Here is a 20,667-nt window from a genome sequence, read left to right as displayed (position 1 = left end):
GGTAAACTTCACAGAAGCTTGACAGAAAGTTTAACTCCATGTTGCATTTTAACTTCTCGATACCCATTTTAATCACACTAAGCCGTTCGACCAATTCTCATCACTTTTGCCGTTTTCCGCTATTAAATCAACAAATTCAGATGTATCAACAATGAAGAGTTGCTTGCTCACTTTTGTTTGAGCTATTTATTACTTTGAAACAGTCAAAAACACTTTATTAAAGCTGTAATTCATGATCAAAGTGCTGATAGGCTGATAATAGAAATAGGCTGAGGAAGGGGAAAATTTCCCCTACTTTCCTTTTTTTTTTGAAAAACTGTACCGTTTTAAGTACAGTTAAACTTCGTACAGTGCGCAGGCGTTACGCTTTGTATTTCGTCGATTTCTCAAACAACACACAATATTTTTGAAGTCTTTTTGAAGCAGGTTGGTTTGCTTGTTCCAATCTACAATTAGCTTCAAAAACATTTCAAAAATATCATGTCGTTTCAGAGTAATCTAAGAAACACAAAGCGTAACGCCTGCGCACTATGCGAGGTTTATTTGTATACAGTGAAATCTACTTTTGTCGATATTGAAGGGATCGTTGAGAGCGGGAGGTATCAAATTATAGAGGCAGCTGGCCATACAAAAATCATGTATGAAAATTCAAAAATCTGTATCTTTTGAAGGATTTTTTTGATCGATTTGGTGTCTTCGGCAAAGTTGTAGGTATGGATATGGACTACACTGGAAAAAAATGATACACGGTAAAAAAAAATTGGTGATTTTTAATTTAACTTTTTGTCACTAAAACTTGATTTGCAAAAAAACACTATTTTTTTTATATGTTTTAGAGGACATCAAATGGCAACTTTTTAGACATTTCCAGGTTGTGCAAAAATCTTTGAGCGAGTTATAAATTTTTGAATCAATACAGATTATTTCAAAAAATCGAAAAATTGGTCGCAAAAATTTGTCAACTTCATTTTTCGGTGTAAAATCAAATTTGCAATCAAAGAGTACCCCAGTGAAATTTTGATAAAGTGCATCGTTTTCAAGTTAAATCCATTTTTAGGTGACTTTTTTGAAAATAGTCGAAGTTTTTCATTTTTCAAAATTTGTGCACATGTTTGCCCACATTTGAAAAAAATATTTTTGAAAAGCTGAGAAAATTCTCTATATTTTGCACTTTTGAACTTTGTTGATACGACCCTTAGTTGCTGAGATATTGCCATGCAAAGGTTTAAAAACATGAAAATTGATGTTTTCTAAGTCTCACCCAAACAGCCCACCATTTTTTAATGTCGATATCTCAGCAACTAATGGTCCGATTTTCAATGTTAATATATGAAACATTTGTGAAATTTTCCGATCTTTTCGAAAACAATATTTTCAAAATTTTCAAATCAAGACTAACATTTAAAAAGGGCCAAACATTCAATATTACGCCCTTTTAAAATGTTAGTCTTGGTTTAAAAAAATTGAAAATATTTTTTTCGAAAAGATCGGAAAATTTCACGAATGTTTTATAGTTTAACATTGAAAATCGGACCATTAGTTGCTGAGATATCGAAATTAGAAAATGGTGTGTTGTTTGGGTGGGACTTAGAAAACATCAATTTTCCTGTTTTTAAACCTTTGCATGGCAATATCTCAGCAACGAAGGGTTGTATCAACATAGTTTAAAAATGTAAAATATAGAAAATTTTCTCAGCTTTTCAAAAATATTTTTTTCAAAGGTGGGCAAACATGTGCACTAATTCAAAAAAATAAAATGATAAACTGTGACACTTTATCAAAAATTCGCTGAAGTACTTTTTGATTGCAAATTTGATTTTACATCAAAAAATGTAGTTGAAAAATTTTTGTGACCAATTTTTCGATTTAAAAAAAAAATCAGAATTGATTCAAAAATTCATAACTCGCTCAAAGATTTTTTGCACAACCTGGAAATTTCTGAAAAGTTGGCATTTGATGTCCTCTAAAACATATCAAAAAATAAAAAAAAAAATAAAAAATAGTGTTTTTTGCAAATCAAGTTTTAGTGACAAAAAGTTAAATAAAAAATCACCAAAATTTTTTTTATCATGTATCATTTTTTTCCAGTGTAGTCCATATCCATACCTTCAACTTTGCCGAAGACACCAAATCGATCAAAAAATTCCATCAAAAGATACAGATTTTTTAATTTTTATACATCATTTTTGTATGGCCAGCTGCCAAATTTATATGGAAAATTATATGGACAAACTAATGATGCAAAATGGCTTCTTTGGACATACCGAAGGCACCAAAAAAGTTTCAGTCGGATTAAAAAATACAAAAATTAAAATTTAAGAAAAAAGACCGATTTCGTAGAGAACTGCTCATAGGAAATGTATGGACAAAGTTTCATCCAAAACAAAATCATAGAGAATCACTCTTGAAAAAATCATCATCATAGTAGATGACGTAAAACATATTTTTGATTAACCACTCATGTTCAAAAGAATGCAAAATTTAAGAGCAACATTGATTCTACAATGAAGAAATGCAAATTTAAAAGGTACATAACTAATAGATTTAAATGCAAAATTGAAAAAAATAGAAAAAAAAAATTAAATTATAAAACTACAAAAATAAATACAATAGAGTGTCTTGACAATTTTTAAAATCCGAATGATAGCCGTCATGGCCTGAAAAATCATGAATTCCAAAATAATTCTACACTCAAACCCCGATGGTTTGACACCAACTGTTAAACGAACGGGGTCACTTTTTAGTTTGACACCCCTTTTAAACGGAGTTCACACACACTACCAAACGTTTGTTTTGATAGTGTTCGTAAGCGCCGTGTAAAAAGTGACAGTTCGTCACTTTTTAGTATGATTTTGACCAACCAACGGGGTACAAACTAAAAAAGTGTCAAACAAAAAAGTGACCAACCACCGGGGGTTGAGTGTATTATATTAAATAATTTTATCGAATCCATTTTCCTAACAAAATATTTTTTTTCAGAATTCGGACATTAAAGGGCTAAAACAGTTCATGATTTTTATAATTTAAACGGTTGTTTTCGAAGAATTGCAAATTTTAAGCAAGTGAATGCATAGCAGATTTTATTATTTTGCGAAAACTCGTGGGCAATGTGATATTAAATGCAATAAAATTAGGCCATTTTCAAGGTAGTTACTACTTTATTTCAATCGGTTTCGCTTTCTCCTAGACTAATAGATAAATATTTACAATATATATTTCATTTTTCAATATTAGAAACAACAAACTCTACTCGAGTAGCTTCCTACTTTTATATATACTTCTATGATGCGTTTAGAGAGAATGCTCTACACTGAAAACAAAAATCAATTCCCGTAATCGTGTACTGTTGTTCATGAATTTGAGAACCACGAAGGATCTTATTCATGTTCTTAAATTCATGAACACAATTCACGATTTCACGAATTGGCTACATTCCGTGTAGCTTTCTGCACTTATGATTTGTGAACCATTTTAACATTTTGTTAGTTTTTTTTTCAGATTTTTTCGTAGAGCTCCTTATTATTTACACATTTTGTACTAGTGGGAAAAGGGGTGTGCGCACAGTTAAAGGTGGGAGGTCACTACAAGATGAAATATGGCAGTTTGAGAGTGGTTAACCGAATTGATAGTTTGAAACCTTTGTTGGGCTAACTTCCGCTATAAATCTACAATATTTTGAACAATGTCAACAACTTGTACTAGGAATACACATAGGCGGGTATACATAAAGTCTCTACTTGTACAAAAAAGGTGAGAATCAGTCTTTAAAGTCAACGTTTTGTAACGGTCGTTGCTGGTTGATGTTTTTACGATTGGTTTGTTGAGTAATTGTTCATTGACCTCAGGTTGTTTTCATGCTTAATTTTGACAGTTTGCAAACTTTGCGTTACCTTTATGTTGAGTGACGTTGGCAGTTCAATGTCAATCAACATTGAGGTAACACAACATTAGAAATGAAATGAAGCACGCCGAGGGTTTTTTCGTTTTCAAGTAGGTTTCAGAATAGAAAATAATAAATAAATACTTGTTATGGCCTATCTAGGTTTTCGATTTCAAAAAACAAAATCTGTTAAACTTAAAAACAAGACAACCAAACCACACACAAAATTTACACTCGCTCTGCTACGCTACTTCCGGCTTAGTTCTGCCGCACCGGATGCATCTGGTAGCCGCCGGCCTGGTGGTTCTGCATTCCCGGTGGTGGCGGTGGCAGATTCGTTCCCTGTATGCTGACCTGCTGCTGCTGCTGGTTGCGGTTCGATTGCTGTTGCTGCTGCTGCTGCTGCTGGTTGGACGAGGAAGAGGATGCTTTCCGTTCTTGCTGCTGCTGGTTCATCTGCTGGGCGTTCATGGCGACCATTCCGGGTCCTCCGGCGGGTCCGTAGTTGGGCAGCATCAGGCCACCGTTGTAGTTGCTGCTGCTGTTGCTGGCGTTCCGGGTGGGCGGGGTGATGGCCGGACCGGATCCGTGGTACGAGCCGTACGAGCTGTCATCGGACTGGGCTGACTGGACGCGCCGCTGGCCGGAAACTCCGTACATGGACTCGGGCCGGGCACCGCGGGCGGCAAACTTGGCCGACATCATCGAGTCGTCGCGGCTGAATGAGGTTAGAGAAGGGAACTGTTAGGATTGCGGAACGTTAGTTTTCGGTGCTGCCATCTAGCTTTTTGAACGTGCATTGGTGCATGTTTTGTGCAAGATTGCGTGCAACTTACCTATTTTCGCGCGCTTCGCGATCAAACTTGATGCCGTCAGCCGAGCAGTTTGGATTGTTGCGGGTACCGTAGATGGGCTGGAAGCCCTGGATGTCGCCTTGCTGCGGGTGGGCGACCATCTGCTGGGTCATTCGGCCGTCGTTGGGACCCTGCTGGGGTTGACGCAACGAGCTGCGGATGCCGTAGATGCTTTCCGAGCGCTGCTGCAGCTGGTTCTGGACGTTCTGGTTCTGCAGGTGCGAGCTCTGCGGTGGGTTGACTCGCAGCGGGTACAAGCTCTGGGCGGGGACGAGCGGTCCCTGTCGGATGCTCATGTCCGGGCCCCGGTTCAGGGCGGTATTGCTCTTGGTGTACACCGACTGGGATCGGCTCAGGTTGGCACGGGTCAGCGGGGGCGACTTGCAGTACATAGACTTGGTTCCTCCGTAGATTGATTCGACGCGGTCAGTCTTGTTGGCGGTGGGTTCTGCAGTGTAGATGCTCTGGCAGTACCGTTGCTGGCTGGCCAGCGTTCCCGACTGGGGCCGGTATGTGTGGTACTTGCCAGGCTGCTGGGGCTTGTCCAGATCCCCGTCGTAGTTGATGTCCTCATCGGAGTTGATGCTCGAATCGACGTCATCCTTGGACTTTTTCATGGTTTTCTTAGTGCTGAAGATGAACTGGTGCAGCAGACCGGACATGATACCACCAACCAGCGGTCCCACCCAGTAAACCCAGTGGTTGTCCCATTTGCTCAGTACGAAAGACGGTCCCAGTGAGCGGGCCGGGTTCAGGTAGGGCATCTGTAACAAACAGTGAATAAAATTTGATTAGCTCTGTATTCCTCACAAAAATTTCCTCAAGTTTATTGAGCATCAAGTTTCATATCTCACCCCGCTGGGGAGGGGTTCGGAAAAGGAACCTGCCCCGAAATTTCATCTGCAGCTGTGAGCTGCTGGTGTTCTGGAAAGGTACCAACCCAAAAAAAACTAGGACATCTCCAGAACAAAGCAAAGGATGCAAGCATAACCGCCGGGGAGGTTGAAGAAAAGGGACACCGGAGTTTTTACCTGCACCGAAACATGGAAGGTTCGTTATTGTGCGAGCAGTGCAGGATGTCCTTTTCAAATATGGGAGTTGATGGTTTCTTGTTGTTGTTGCAATATCCTGGACCTTTTTGGAGGTGGTTTGAAATGGTGCACCCTCACGTTTCTCTCAGGTGATTGAAGATTAGGGAAATAAGTTCTAAGCATTCGTTACGACTGCAGTAAATATTGGAATTTATCAGATTATTTGCTGCATAAATTTCATCAGCTCTATTACGGATTTCAACAAAAAGGGGGAGAAATGAAAATATTCAACTCGTCACTTCTAATACGGACTTCAAGTTCTGGCTAACCATTCTCAATTTGAAGGATAGTTGCGGTGTAGTGTTTTTTTTTGTTCCAGGATCATCATAAAGTGGTAAGTACTAATTAAGCTAAGTTGTCAATCTGTCAACTTGCAACAGTTTAGCGTTTCACGACTGTTTTCGATGAAACGCCAAACTCAAAACAACAGTAAAGCTGTTGCTCCTAAACGTAGACATGGTTAAAAATCAAGCAAAATTCAACGTTTTGCGCACAGATATTGGAACCCATCGAGAGTTGCCCTCCGAACCAGGGTCCAAAGCAAAAATTGGAAATGCCTAACCGGCAGGTGCGTTTCTTTTCGAAAGGTTCCAAATTTATTCATTCCAAAGTGCGCCACAACATGATTTTGTACTCTGAGTTTTTTGTTCGTTGTGTCGTTTGCATTTTTATTTTTGACGATTATCTTCGTCATGCAGGGTGTGAGTGCAAATGCATTTATGAGTGCAGTTTTCGACTGAAAAATGTTGACCAGTTGATGAAAATGGTCGGATTGCGTGCTGTGGAGTTGGTCCTCCAGGCAGGAAGTGGGCCATCTCGGTGGGGGTAATTTACAAATTTTCGAGAGCGGTTTATTTTAAATTTGGATGAAATTAGAGTCAAAGGAAGCGCCCAATTTTCATGCGTTAGAGAGAGGTGCGCGGAATGCAGGTGTGAAATCGATTTCTGCTCGATCAATAGATCGCAATTAACGGTTAGTTTTTCTTGGAATTCCGAACAGATTCTTTCCTAAAACACAACAAAAGAAGTTTTGAAAAAAATCCTTACCGAAACGAAGCTGCAGGCACTGTAGGCCGCCCCGATGGCGATCGCCGACGAGCCAAAGTACTTCTTGTACGAGTTGGTCGAGATCAGGTAGGACAGGACGACGACGAAGGTCAGGATGAACTCGACGCCGAAGCGCTCCCAGGCGGCGAGGGTCGAGGTGTGGGACACGGCCGCCTGCAGATTGCCCTGATAGCCGGGGACGGTCACGCTGCAAAGAGGAGAAAGAAGAAAAAAAGCATTAAATTTGAGAAAATGGTCCGCTTTTTTTCGGGACGTTGCAGATAACCGCTCGGGGAATGCAGCAAGCGAAAAAGCTCAAACTGGAAAGGATAATTATACGCTTGAGATTGATGGAGGGCACCACAGCGCGCGCAAGGACCGATTAGATAAGAGGGCTCGTCGCAGGATTTCGGCGCTTTGACAAAGGTTCGAAATTACTTTCTAATCGCGAGATTTGCAAATGCCCGATAAGATGTCCCATTTGGCGAAAATAGATGACGATGACCCCTCGTCATCTGAACAAACATTGGACGCAAGCATAATGTGATGCCGAAGAGGGTGAAAATTGCTTGTCACCACACACACAAGTGGTTAATTTACATGCGGTAAAATGAATAAAAAATATGTGCCGATTAATACCGTGAGGGTCAGCTGTGACGATTTGCATGCCCTCGGGAAGGACACGTTTGATTGTGGTTTTGCTTTTTTTTGGGAAGGGGACTGAACCGATTAATCCGATCAATTGGATCGGAAATTGGCTGCGGAAAAAACTCAATTGTCATTTTGAGCATAAAAAGAAGCTAATGAGGTTTGACCGAGATGACCAAGCTGTTATGATTGTAATCAAATTTGATGCGTTTTCACTTCGATTACGGACTTCAGAATGGTAGTAAAAACAGCACTGTGTTTCGATCCAGTTGAAAGTGTTGGGGTAAGTACAGATCAAGCGTTACTAAAACGGACTTCAGAAACGAGGTACTGTTAAGAACGTCGGATCTGATTCAAAGTGTGGTACCAGGTAGCAGTTAATCAAGGTAAGTACAGTTTTAACTCTCTGTCAATCTGTCAATCCAGCAACGTTTAGCGTTCCACGACTGTTTTCGATGAAACGCCAAAGTTGTCCCTCAAAGCTTAAGTATCACTATCAGGTTAGTATCAATTTCATCAGATCAATACACCATATCAAAGCACAGATTAATCTCAAATTTTTATTTTCCCTTAAACATCCTACTCGATCTTGATATCAGATGCGGGCAATTATTACCCAATTTCACTCTCGTGAACACATCTGAGTGCACCCTCCAGCTGCACTCAAACTTCCCCCTTTTTTTATTTGCATACTCATCGTTAGCACAAAAAACCGGTTCCCTCCGAGCAAGTGCACCCTTAATCCCTGCCCGTAATTACACGTGACAGTTTCTAACCAACAGAAAAAAACGGTCACATTTCCACATCATCCCACTCCGCCATTGTGCATTTGATTTTTATTAACAACCCAGATCACGAATCCACTTGTTTTCGGGAAAATTTATGGCTCGCGCGACCCTTAATCAAATCACGCGTTTGTATCAATCCCTCACTAGTGCAAGTTGCTCGTGTAGAAACCGCCGAGGATGACACACCGGAAATTGCTATTTTGTGTTCATGTACTCGACGTTGTGTTTTTTTTTGGGGGTAAAAATTTCATTGTCTGTCCCTCCCTCACTTGCGGTGGTTGTTGCCTGTAATGGCGGTGCATTGTTTTCCCCCTTTCTTCCCGAAAAAGGCCGCCGAATGCACGTTTGAGTTATGAACCATCTTCGAGGCGTTTTGGGCTTCCTGTGTGATGGCGCGCTTCAGCGACCCCCTGGAGAACAAATGGTATCAATTCGTGATTGAAACCAACTATTCCGGGCACGTACAGATCGGGAATCGGGAAACTATTCTTGAGCGGTGTTGCTGGCACGATTTGTCGATAAATTTGACCGGGATCCAATCGGGTGGGAGAACTGCACTTTTAAGAGCTTTCTATTACGGACGTCAGATTTGAACTCCAAGTTACGTGAAGATGGTTTTTTGAGACTTTGAAGCAGAATTCGGAAAGTGCCATCTCTAATACGGACTTCAACTTTGATTTACCAGTTGGAGGTTGTGTCAACTTTGAAGTGTAACCTATGCAGGTAAGTCGTTCCAGTGGCAGTACATCGAGGTAAGTAAATTCATCTGTCAATCTGTCACCACCCAGCTCCGTTTCGCGTCTCACGACTGTTTTCGATGGGACGCCAAACGTCACTCCCTCGCGGAGCAGCTGCTCAAATCACACGTCGAGGTCGTCCAGAAATAGAGCAATCACCGTTCTTCGATATTTGGCAAATTTGGCCCCGTCATGCATAAATTAGCAGTAAAGTTTTCTCGCGCCACGTCTGTCTTTCCGGAAGGGGACGATCTGTGTATTGCCATTCGCAGAGAGCTAATTTTAAACCTCGAATTTGCATGCAAATTAACTTTGCATTCGCAAATATGCACAGCGAGGGAAGTTCTCCGACTGGATGATGTATCCGTTTCGAGAAATCGAGCAACTAATCCCCCATTATCAACACTCAATAACAATTACTCGCCGGATGATGCGTGTCTTTGGGCGGTGGGAAAAAGGGGTTTTCCCCGCCGTCAGTCGTTGGTTCTGACGAGATTCGGCTGGCGGAGACGCGATGCTTCAGAAACATGCTGAGCAGACGAGCGGCGAGAATCTTCCCACCAGCGTCTTGTTGATGAGTGCCGACAGTTTTCGATCCCATGGGAAAGGGTGTTCTTGGCTTCGAGGAATTTGATGGTGCCGTACCGGCGATGATGGGAAATTTAACTGCAATTAAAGTTAAATCCAGCTCTTCAGCAAGGCTTGTTGTTTGAAAGCGATGCTGAGCAAACCGTTTTGACCTACGACACTGCCCGTAACGGCTACCGTTTCACCCTTATTCAGAGTGAAACCCAAAATTTTCCAGCTATTCAATGCCAATAAAAAACCAACACGTCCAACCCCTCGGGCGTACCAGGAACTAACCTTCCCTAAAAATGTTTTTGTTTCACACTTTGTACGACCCCCGTGTGGTACAAACACTGAACTGCAAAAGTCACTTGCCCCTAGGGTGTTTTTAATTGCCCCTTCTCAGTGCATGTGGTCTACGGGGTTTTCGCTTCGAGGCAGGGATATTGAATTTGTTTTTTCTCCCTTTTCTTCGGGGGCAGGTTGCAAAACTTGTTCGTTAGAGAGAGTTTTTGGGCTTTGGTGTCCTCAAGGGACTTGTGCCGGTTGAAAATGTTAGAAAGTGTAGGTTGTTTTAATGAATAATAAAGTTCGTTACATGTTTGGAGTCATGCTTCGTTAAATTTCTCATAATAGATTTGCCTAACGCTTCGATTACGGACTTCAAATTTGATATACAATTCGAACTAGTTAAGAATGTATCACATGTGAAATTATTTTAAGACTCTTCTATTACGGACTTCAAGTTATAAGTAGCTTCACATAAGTCCACATGGTCATAGTGAGTGTTCAAGTGTTTAGTATGCAGCATATTCCGGTAAGTACAACCCCAGTCAATCTGTCAACTGTCACCCCCCGCGAGTTTAGCGTCTCACGACTGTTTTCGCTGAGGCGCCAAACTTTCCCCGATAAGCATCTCCCATTTTAAAACAAGGAAACAGTATCTTCAAATTCCTCACCAAATTTACCAGCAATAAAAGCAACACATCGGGAGATGGTGAACCCTCCGATAAGCGAGACACACACGTAATTACTTTCCCAACAATGTTGTGAAAGCGAGCTCAATCAAGCTCGAAAGCGGGTCCGCAGGTGCTCGAGCAAGTTTTTCCTGTTCGTCCCTGCACAACGGAGTGCACCGAAATTTCCTGATCCTTGCCAGGCCAGAGCAAACAAAACCAAACGCGTCCCACGACGGGGTGAGGATCTGCACGTAGCTTTTGTCATGTGTACACGTTTTCTTCTGTTTGATCCTTTTCCGGTACGGTACCGTCGTCGTCGACGACGAACGCAGATGAAGCGTATTGTATTACTTTAAGGACGAGCTTCAGCACTAAAAAATAGAAGTTTTGTGCATTTTACAACTTGTCCTGTGACAGGCACCTGGCTCGTTGAGACAAACACTTCCTGGCCTTTGTCCTCCTGGATTCGAAATGCGAGATTTCACCGATTTAGGATCTCTCTGCGAGCAAAGAGTTCGACAAACAATTCCGGGAAGCTATAATTTGCGCAGTTGTGCCCCCTTTGGCGAGTGTGGGACGTGCAGGTCCTTTCCGGGACAGTACTTGTGTGGGCCCAGCAGGGAGGTGTAGTCCTGGATACGGGCTTCTTCCCCGTAATTGTGCGACTTTCGCTATGAAGGTCAGCTCGGTAGAACATGGCGGGACGCCAATAAATTACCTTGAGAGCGTAATAAGCGGTTTCATCGACTGTTCCAGCATCCCAATCTAGATCTCTCGACGATTTATAAATTAGTTCCATGCCAGCAACATGTGTTTCCCGATGTCTCACCACATGGTTTGCCATCTTCTGGATGGGAAAAAAGAGAACATCGCATCGCACCCCTCTTGACACATATCAGCGACGACCCGGAATGATCCGGGCGCGTCTTCCAGAACAACGACAAAGTTACGGATTTCGTGGCCCCCGCAATGCCGTTGATGTGGTTTATCCTCCGGAGATGTCGTGTTCTAGGAAGAACAGTGGTGCCAGTCGATTGAAGTTTGAGCTTCAAACAGAATGGCTTAAGCTGATTCCATTAGCCGCGGCAGCCGAGAAACACTTGTTTCATACTTTATTAACTGCCACTTCTTGGTGATGTTTGCGTCTCCCCGCTCGCAGATGATGGGTTTATTTATGGCTGACGAGGTTAGGTTACTCCATTTTTCTTTGGGCTGAGCAGCGCATAGAGTGGCGCTGAAGATGATGTCGATTGCGGACTTCAATATTCATATGACTTCCTCGGAAGTTTGAGAATCTCGAAGTGAAAGTGTTAGTGATTTGGGGTAAGTACTGTCAAATTGTCAATCTGTCAAATGTTTGGTTTAGCATCTCACGACTGTTTTCGATGAGATGCCAAACCCATAAGTCTTAATCTGCTCTATGGCAATCCTCGTTCATGTAGTCATCTTTCCCGAGAACCGGAGCCTGAACGAGTATTAATTATAGCTGACGAAAGATTGCGTTCTCGTCGATACGCCGCAACGCGTTCCGGGAAATAAATGGAACAAACGGCACATTCCAAAACATGAGTTTAACTTTTGTAAAACCGGAGACCCTGTCGTTGCCACATCACTGGAGAAAGGGAATTCCCCCGGTAATTTACGACCAATAAATTGTTGTTTCCCCTCCGCCCACGCTCAACCCTTGAAAAACAACCGCAAATATCTACAAGTGGGTCCACTTTGTACCCAAAAGTGGTTCTCTCTCTATTTCGGGGCTAACCCCACCCCCCAAATATCGACCTCCCGAAGAAAGGCGGTGTGTACAATTTTGCGAAAAGTTCACTCCCCTGGAAAATGCATTCAAATTTATGCGACCGACTGCAAACTTGGGACAATCTGGCCCCAAGCGGGGGGCCAGCTGGAGCAGGTCAAACGGTCCGGAATCGGATTTTTCCAGCTTCCCATAGTGTTCTCTTCACAGCTCTGAAAACACTAAATGGGTGTGTGGGCAGCAAGGAGTGAGAAATATGAGTGTTCGACACTTGAAAACTTGCAAACTAGGACAAACGGGAGCAATTCGAGGTTTGGTTGGGCAGACTTTTTTTTTTTGGTAGAAAATAGTTGCAGGATAAATAATTGAACAGCACTATCGAGTCGACAGTTGCAATCATGGTTAGTGCTTTTGAAGTTTTGCAAGGAATTACTTGCGCTACGAGTGCGGACTTAAAGAAATCATAACTCGAGCCGCACTGGTTGGTGAAGTTTTGAACGATGCTTCTATTACGGACTTCAACATTGATATATCAAACTGGAGTGGTTCGTAGTTTTGAACATTTCTCAGGTAAGTACATGTTAGTTTAAGGTTGCTGGTTTACACAACTGGTAAGTACTGAATGCTTCTGTCAATCTGTCAACGCAAGTTTAGCGTTTTACGCCTGTTTGCGATAAAACGCCAAACCAACCGAATCGCACAAGTGACGAATTAAACGCCCCATTTCTGTCACGAGTGTGACGTGACGGGGCCATCAGCGTCAGGTCAACACACGTCACACATGCTTCCAATCAGGATCAATCCGAGGGGCATCACACTCATCGCGAACAGTTTGCTGTGGGCATACCAGCTGCCAACTTTTTCCCACAACCGGGCAGTATCTCTAAGCCGGGCCAGAACAACGCACAGGAAGCGCAGAATTTGCGGTAAATCATTCACCACAAGTTGCGCGCCATCTGTGAGTTCTTCTTGCCGGGGAAGCAATGTCCAGAAGGATTCTGGAAGAAATAGACAGAAAAGCACACACTCGCATTGTGTTCAGAGCGATTTGATGCATTGCCATCGAGCACTTTCAATCTTTTTATTTGGCTTTGCCTCCCCTCCGGACGATTCCTTGGGAGATGCATTGAAAAGCCATCTTCACGGTGCTTATGGGAAGCTCCTTTCTTCGGGGGCCCAAGGAAGATGTACGGCACAAAGAACCGCAGGACAGAGCTCTAAGCATCAGCATCCTAAGCTTCGGTAGCTCTACGCAGATGTTCTACATCGTCTTCCCTTTGTCCTTTGGCGTTGCCAAAGGAACAAAGGTGTGTGCGTTCACGGTTCGACGGGATTGTGTGAGAAAAACAAACCCAATCGGACCTCGATAAACAAATACGAGAGTACTCTATGTGGGACTTATGCCCTGTTGCATACGCGTCCCATAGCGAACCCGAATTACGGCATTCAATTCGGGAAAAGAAAGGATTTCGGGAAAAGTGAAATCTGTCATGTCGCTCGATTACGGCACACAATGACAGCGAGATGCAGCTGCATGCCATCATCCTTCTCAACTAGGGCAAACCGAAGGGGGTTTGGGGGATTATAGCCCCGGAATCACCGCAAGTCACGCCGCTCGCTCGACCAACTGCAACAACTGATCAACCGCTCAGTTTGCACCTGGCGTTTACCCAACCCGTTCTCGAGCAGCGGGCCATTAAGCTCGGACGAACGGGGCCGAAAAACGCACAGAAAAAAAATTATCATATCGAGACAAAAAAGAAACCGAGGGATTCGTTGACTCACGTGTTGGCCGAACGTCTCTTCAAAAAGGAAGCCCCTCAAGACAGCTCTCGAAACAGCAGCAGATCATAATTGCCGGGTGGCAGTCATCAGTTCATCACCGCGTGGCCCCCGAAAAAAAATCCTTGCCTTTTTTACGGACCTTGAAAACGCGCGCGTTCAACAGCTGGCGTCGTCTTCTGATGTCCTAGCCAAGAAGACAGAGTCGAAAAAAAACGGATCGTAAGGCGATCCGAGCTGCAAGCTGTTTTGCCTTTTCGGCGTCCTCCTCCTCCTTCTCGGCTAGACGAAGAATTGACCTGCTTTCGGGGTCCTCGGCGCAGTCGTAAAAAGAGAGGAAACTGCGTGAAAGATTTGTTCAGATTTTTCTAAAAAATGCATCTGCCATACCGAAGCGAACTGTTGCTTCGAGCGACCTCCAAGTACAGTTCTAGCGATCCCGCGTAAAACGTGCAGGAAGTGAACCTTGGCATTCGTAGTTGAAGTATTTTTTGGAAGACGGTTGATACCGGATCATCCCTCATTAGTCAAATCTGCCTGACAGCTGCCTTCGAAGAATACGTTCAAGACGTGACTTTGTGACGTCTTAGTCACACTTATCAAACGCAAAATCTGTGGAGGAATTCCGGGATTTTTCAAAACAGAATGCGACCCCTCACCGTTGTACGGTCGTCAAACGATAAACTGTTTAGCAAACAGATCGTTTGTGCTGAGTTGGATCGGGTGTCGTAAATCAGATTAGCGTAACGATCTGCAGCAAACTGTTGCGTCTTGAAATTTAAAGGGGGAAGTCGTTTCAATTACGGACTTCAATGTCGAGGACCAACCATCAATACTTGGTAGATGGTCGATTTTCAGGTAAGTACCAAAGTGTTTTTAAGATCGAAAGATCACGTTTTGTTCCAGTTTTAAGGCGTTATCGGTAAGTTTTGAACATTTCTCTAACTAACATGTCAATCTGTCAGAATCAACAGTTTAGCGTTTCATCCCTGTTTGCGATGAAACGCCAAACGTTATACTAAACCTACTATTAAGCAAAACATTTCCATTTCTCACAGCTTAAGCCAGACGTGATCTAGTCTACAAATGTCGTCTCTAATTGTGATCTGTTGCAAACGCACGACCGTTTCGTCACCAATCCCAAACAAAATCCAAGAATGCACTAATTTCAGCCCTATCAAAACAACCGTCTGACGTTAATTTCCCCCGGAATGAGCCATTAAGATCGCCACAAATGTCACACCGGGGGTCGGTGACGTGAGTTCTATTAATCTTCATTAGCCGCCATCACCCGAGATCCACTTCCAAAATCAAAACATCCCCACGATTTACGACCCACTCGCGGTGAGGTCCTCATCCGAAGTGCTGAACTTTGCGGCAAACTCGGGCTTAAATTTTGTAAACATCTCGACCAACCTAAACTCGCCCAATCGCCTGTTTACTTTAAAGAAAAAGGGCTGACTTGCGTGCGACGACGACTTGTGGTGGCGCGCGATCCAACGAACCATAAACATAACCTCTATAATGACGACCACCTGCTCCGATGCACGTGCTCGATCCTGTTGCCCCACTCATTGAAATGCAATCCGCGTGGCGTGGGGTGGGGAAGTGCCGGCGTCAACCATTCGGTTGGCTGCGCAGTGCAGTGCTTTCGGACTCTGTCAGATTGTTGCGCTGAAACGGGTCGAGTGTGACTTCCTCTGGTACTGTGTAAAGAGCGGGATTGCTTTTAGTGGAGTTTAGAGCGTCATTTCAAGTACGGACTTCAAAATTTAAGGCGTCAAACGCAAACTGAAGGACAATTGATTAGAAATCGGTAAGTTTGAGTGTTTTGAAAAGATTCGCAGGAAGACGTCTCAATTACGGACTTTAACATTGATATACCAAAAGTGAGTTTTGAAGGATTCGTTGATTTCAAGGTAAGTACAACAGTGTAATGAGTGTGTGAAGTGGACAGCAATAAATTTTGGTAAGTATTAACTCTCAGTCGTCAATGTTAAAAAAGCTTTAGCGTTTCACGCCTGTTTGCACTGAAACGCCAAACTTTTCCTGAATTTATCATGTTTCATGTAGGGCTTATGTTCCAACTTTAAGACAATTTCAGACCTTTTCGTACCGAAAAAAAGGCTTGAAGCCCCGCATAAAAATGTGCCTCCTTAATTTCGGTGCGTTCGTTAACTTCAACGCGGCACACGTTGCCCCGTAGGTCCAACCAGTATCACCTGCCTCGTTTCTTGAGCAGCTTGTTTTTTTCGGGGAGATTTTTTCTTTCTTTCGCTCTCTTTTGATACTGTACTTTTTGGGTATAAATTTTCATTAGCCCATGGCAGTGCTTGACTTGCTGCTGCGTCCAGGCTTCAAAAGGCAACGAAAATTCTGACAATTTGGCGCGCTCAAGACAGAACAGTTTGCTGTAACACTCACCCATAGAGTACGGCGGCACCAGCTATCGAGCCTCCACACTGGGCTATTAGGTACAGGACCAAGCGTAGGGGCGATATCATGCGGGTCACTGCGAGGGCGATGGTCACGGCTGGATTGATGTGGGCACCTAGGGGGAAAGAAATGAAAAAGTTTAAAATTTTGGAAGCAGTCTTAAACCACTTCAAAAGGTAGGCCATCCGATAACAGCGTTCTTCATCTTTACACAATCTCCAAACATTGAGATTACAGCTCTGCTTTTCACACGAAACGCTCCTTGTCCTAGATTTCAATCATCTTGGTGTTAGAAATCCCACCGCAACTAGTCGTTGCAGATTGCTGAAAATAAGTCCCGGCTTGCACAAACACTAATCTCTCCGTGTAGAGCGCGCCAACTTGTTGGCGGAAAAGTCGTGTATAAACAGAGAAGAAAATTGAAGATTTATCTTCGCCTCGTAGAGTTTCTTCAGAAATGGAGAAACAGGGCGAAGGATCTCACCAAATGAATTGGTGTTCCCGGCTTAAGCTCAGAAGACGAGATGAAAAAACTTGAAATCAAGCAATCGGGAGTTTCGAGACGACCGGCAGCTGTTCTTTGGAGAATATGTTTTTTTAAAGCAGAGTGCAAGTTTTCTTCATGGTTGATCTCGAAAGGGTTGAAGGGTGCTGAAGGGTTTATCAGGAATTCATAAACTTTTCCATTTGTCGCTTGAAGATTCGGGTTAGAGTTCAGATCGGATTGATTTGATTAGTTTCTTTGAGATATTTGCCTGAATGTAGGCAGAACCAAATAGTTTGTGCCACAGCTGGCAACCCTGAAGTGGAAAGTGAAACCCACTGCCAAAACCGGGTGGCCAGAGCCACCCCGAAAAGAGTGCAGTCGCTAACGAACCTCGAAACGAACAACGAAACACGAACGATGATTATGATAATGACTACTCCTGATAAACTCCTTCGGTGAAGTGTCTTTGCGCTGCTGCACTCGACAAGTTCAGTGAGCCCCGGCGTGTAATTGCGGGCTATTTACGGTGCAACGCACCTTGGGTGCAGGCCGAAATTTTGATGGAAGCGCTTGTACGCCAGAAATAAACAGCTTCAGAATACTTGAGAGGTTGTTGACCCGGTTTTTCGAAAGTTTTCTGAACCCCTTTGAAGTCTGTCATTAGCAGGGTTGAAGTTGAGAACGTCACCTCTAGTACGGACGTCAACATTGATGTACCAAAATTTTAAACCACAGAAGTTGATCTTATTTTGGGTAAGTACAAAAGTGTAGATTTGTTCCAGTTTAGACGGTAAGTACTGAACACATTTTAACTAAACTGTCAATCTGTCAAAACCAAGAAAATTTAGCGTTTCACGTCTGTTTACGATGCAACGCCAAATTAAGCTTTACTACTAACAATTTGCGTAACTGTGAGGTGCATGTTTTCTCGATGGTCACCAAACAACCCATCATTAAGGTTGCATAAGCGTGGACCCTGCAAATGGGCGCCCGCTCAACGGTGCCCAATTTTGATGAAAGTTCCATCTTTTTTCCTTCTTTTATTTTGTCGCAAGCGCGTTCATATTTTTGCAGCTGCCTGCCCAGAACCGGTCATTTCGGGTGGCATGCGAATTGACTGTAATTAAGTGGGGCATTACTTTATGTAAGTCCTGAACCAAGACAAAAAAAAACCAAGCGCTCTAAAATGTGCTTAATGCAGGGATAATTACCCTCGGAAATTTCTCCTTTTTGCTGGGTTTTCCGCACTAAGCCCGAGCATCCTTGGAGATGAATAATTCAGAAAATGTCCCAGAAACTTTCTTTTCCTGGAGTGCCGTTGGCGGCGTTGCAAAAATTATTTATGACCCGCACCGGGAAAATCCGCTCAACTGGGAAAAGCCACTGGGTTCAGACTTTTAATAAGCCGGAATTTCCCAACAACAGTTAAGCCACTTCCTCCACTGCGGGCTGGGTAAATTACCTGAAACGTGCAGGAAGCACTGGGTGAGCGCGGTGACGGCAAATCCGGACGAGAGGGCCGTGGCCAGCAGGACCGAGGACACGCTGGCCCCGACGCCGGCTCCAGCCGCGGCACCGCACACGATGAACACGTAGAAGAAGGACGCCAAACACTCGGCCGTTATCGATCTGCAAAAAAAAAAACGAGGGAGAGAGAGGAAAAGATAAGAATATTGGACTTGAAATTGAATTATGCGGGAACGGAACGACTCTGGAGGAGGCAGTTCGGCGTGAAAACGATATCCTTGACGGAAATTGGAATGATGAACCGCGTTGGATTGGCGCTTTTTAACTGTTTGATTACTGTGCTCTCTGACATGCCGGCAACGGTTGATGGATTGATAGGCTAGGGAAATTGATGGTTGGTGTTTCAAAAAAAACAAACTGATGCCCTAGAACGGTGTATAATTCAATTCGAGAATGTCACCTCTATTACGGACTTCAACATTGATGTATCAAAATTAAATTTTGACGGAATTTGTTTGATCTCAGGTAAGTACAACAGTGTTTTTTTTTGGCAAATTTTAAAGAGTTTGCAATATGTTTCAGTTTTCAGCGGTTTTGGTAAGTACTGAACAATTTCTAACTAATCTGTCAACCTGCCAATCAAAAAAAGTTTAGCGTTTCACGTCTGTTTACGATGAAACGCCAAATTTTTGGTGTTCAACTACTAACATAAGCTTAAAACTCGTCAATTTTATCAGAAAGTGAATCAAATTTGCCTCCCCTAATCAGAGTCAGACCTTAAGTACAACGCCGGTTCTTATTCCAACCGGCGTATCACTTTCTTTCCAAGTATTCGCGCTACATTTCAATCAACATAATTCCACGGGACCGTCGTTTGACAACCAATCCCAGTTTTATTTCCTCTGAGTGACTGTACATTCTGGAGTGTACTTTGTGTGCCGCTGGGCACACTAAGACCATTGTCGCACCAGGCTCAAATACAAGGCCACAGTAACACGTGGAATTCTGAGCTAGAAAAATCCTTCTTTTTCACTGCAATTTCAAAAATTGGTCTGGAAGTTAAAACCAAATTGTTCAGCTCGGATGTCCAGGTGTTAAGCCGGTTACTCACGATGCAAAAAAGTCGCCGCGTCTTATTTGCAGTCTGAGTCCCAAGTTTAATGTTGACATTTTGATTTCTTGCTGCGGGCAATATATTTCAATTTACAGCCACGAGGTACGCTTGAGTCAAGCTTCAAAACGGAGAAATTTCCAGTCCAGGGACGAGCGTAAATATTTAACGACCGGCTTCGTAATCTAGAACAAACAGTTCCGTCCGGAACCTTTATCGCTGTATGAAGAACGTACTCCTTCTTCGGGATTGAATTTTAATAATTGACCACCTAGGTCACACCGCACCAATTAGCTTACCTCCAGAACTCGAGACTCCGCAGCTCGTTGTGCATGCTGGCGCGGCCACCACCCTGCATCGAGGTGGACAGCTTGGTGCCCGGCTCCCGCCGCAGGTTCTCCAGCCGCTCGAACAGCTGCACGATGTGGTAGTCGATGTTGGAATCGGGCACGTGAAGGCTTTCCTCGGCCATGGCGTTGCACTAAGTCGCACTCACTTCTCAACGGGGGGGTCAATTAGGTTCAATTAAAGACTTCGATCTCAATTAGTCGATCGACACACTGAACTCTCTCGCATACAGCTTCAGGTCCTCGGCATGCTTGATAGAACAATCACTGTGAACACACTAAACACCACTTCCGTATCACGCACTAAATCCAGAACATCAGAACTGTGCCGTGCCGATAACCCACTTCGCGCAAAGATTAATCGTAACCGAACTACCGGAACTACGCACGCGGAACAGAGAGAGAGGGAGGAACACCGACCAAGAAGCACGTCCTCTCCGAAGAACGACACAAACGGGAATGAGCGTGGAAGAACCGCGCCGGGAACAGTGAAGGATGCACAAAATCATATGCTTGCCGGCAGCAGCATAAGTACGAAGGGGGAAGAAGCCGAACGTGAGCCGAACTTGCCCGAAGTCGTGCCGAACGAGGGGTAGGACACGCGACGGAGCAGGCAAGGCAGAGCATGCAGTTTTCTTTGGAAGATTATGCTGATGTTGATGGTGGTGGTGATGCTGCGGTCGTTTGCCTGATTCGGGTTTTTTTGCTGTCAT

General features: G+C 43.7%; 1 protein-coding gene across 1 annotated transcript; it reads right to left on the bottom strand.

The window, feature by feature from the left end:
* Positions 1 to 3,135: 3,135 nt before the first annotated feature.
* LOC120417358 (neurogenic protein big brain) lies at positions 3,136 to 20,408 on the bottom strand. The gene is made up of 6 exons (XM_039579370.2): positions 19,907 to 20,408; positions 18,492 to 18,658; positions 16,531 to 16,657; positions 6,873 to 7,080; positions 4,717 to 5,498; positions 3,136 to 4,598 (listed from the first exon to the last, which is right to left on the bottom strand). Exons 1-6 carry the CDS (start codon positions 20,077 to 20,079, stop codon positions 4,139 to 4,141), a joined length of 1,917 nt encoding a protein of 638 aa, XP_039435304.1. The 5' UTR covers positions 20,080 to 20,408; the 3' UTR covers positions 3,136 to 4,138.
* Between the last annotated feature and the right edge of the window lie 259 nt (positions 20,409 to 20,667).

Source organism: Culex pipiens, chromosome 2 (assembly GCF_016801865.2).
Source record: "Culex pipiens pallens isolate TS chromosome 2, TS_CPP_V2, whole genome shotgun sequence".
Lineage (NCBI taxonomy): Eukaryota > Metazoa > Arthropoda > Insecta > Diptera > Culicidae > Culex > Culex pipiens.
Note: the sequence above shows the minus strand (reverse complement) of the source record. Positions and strands in the feature narration are given on the sequence as shown.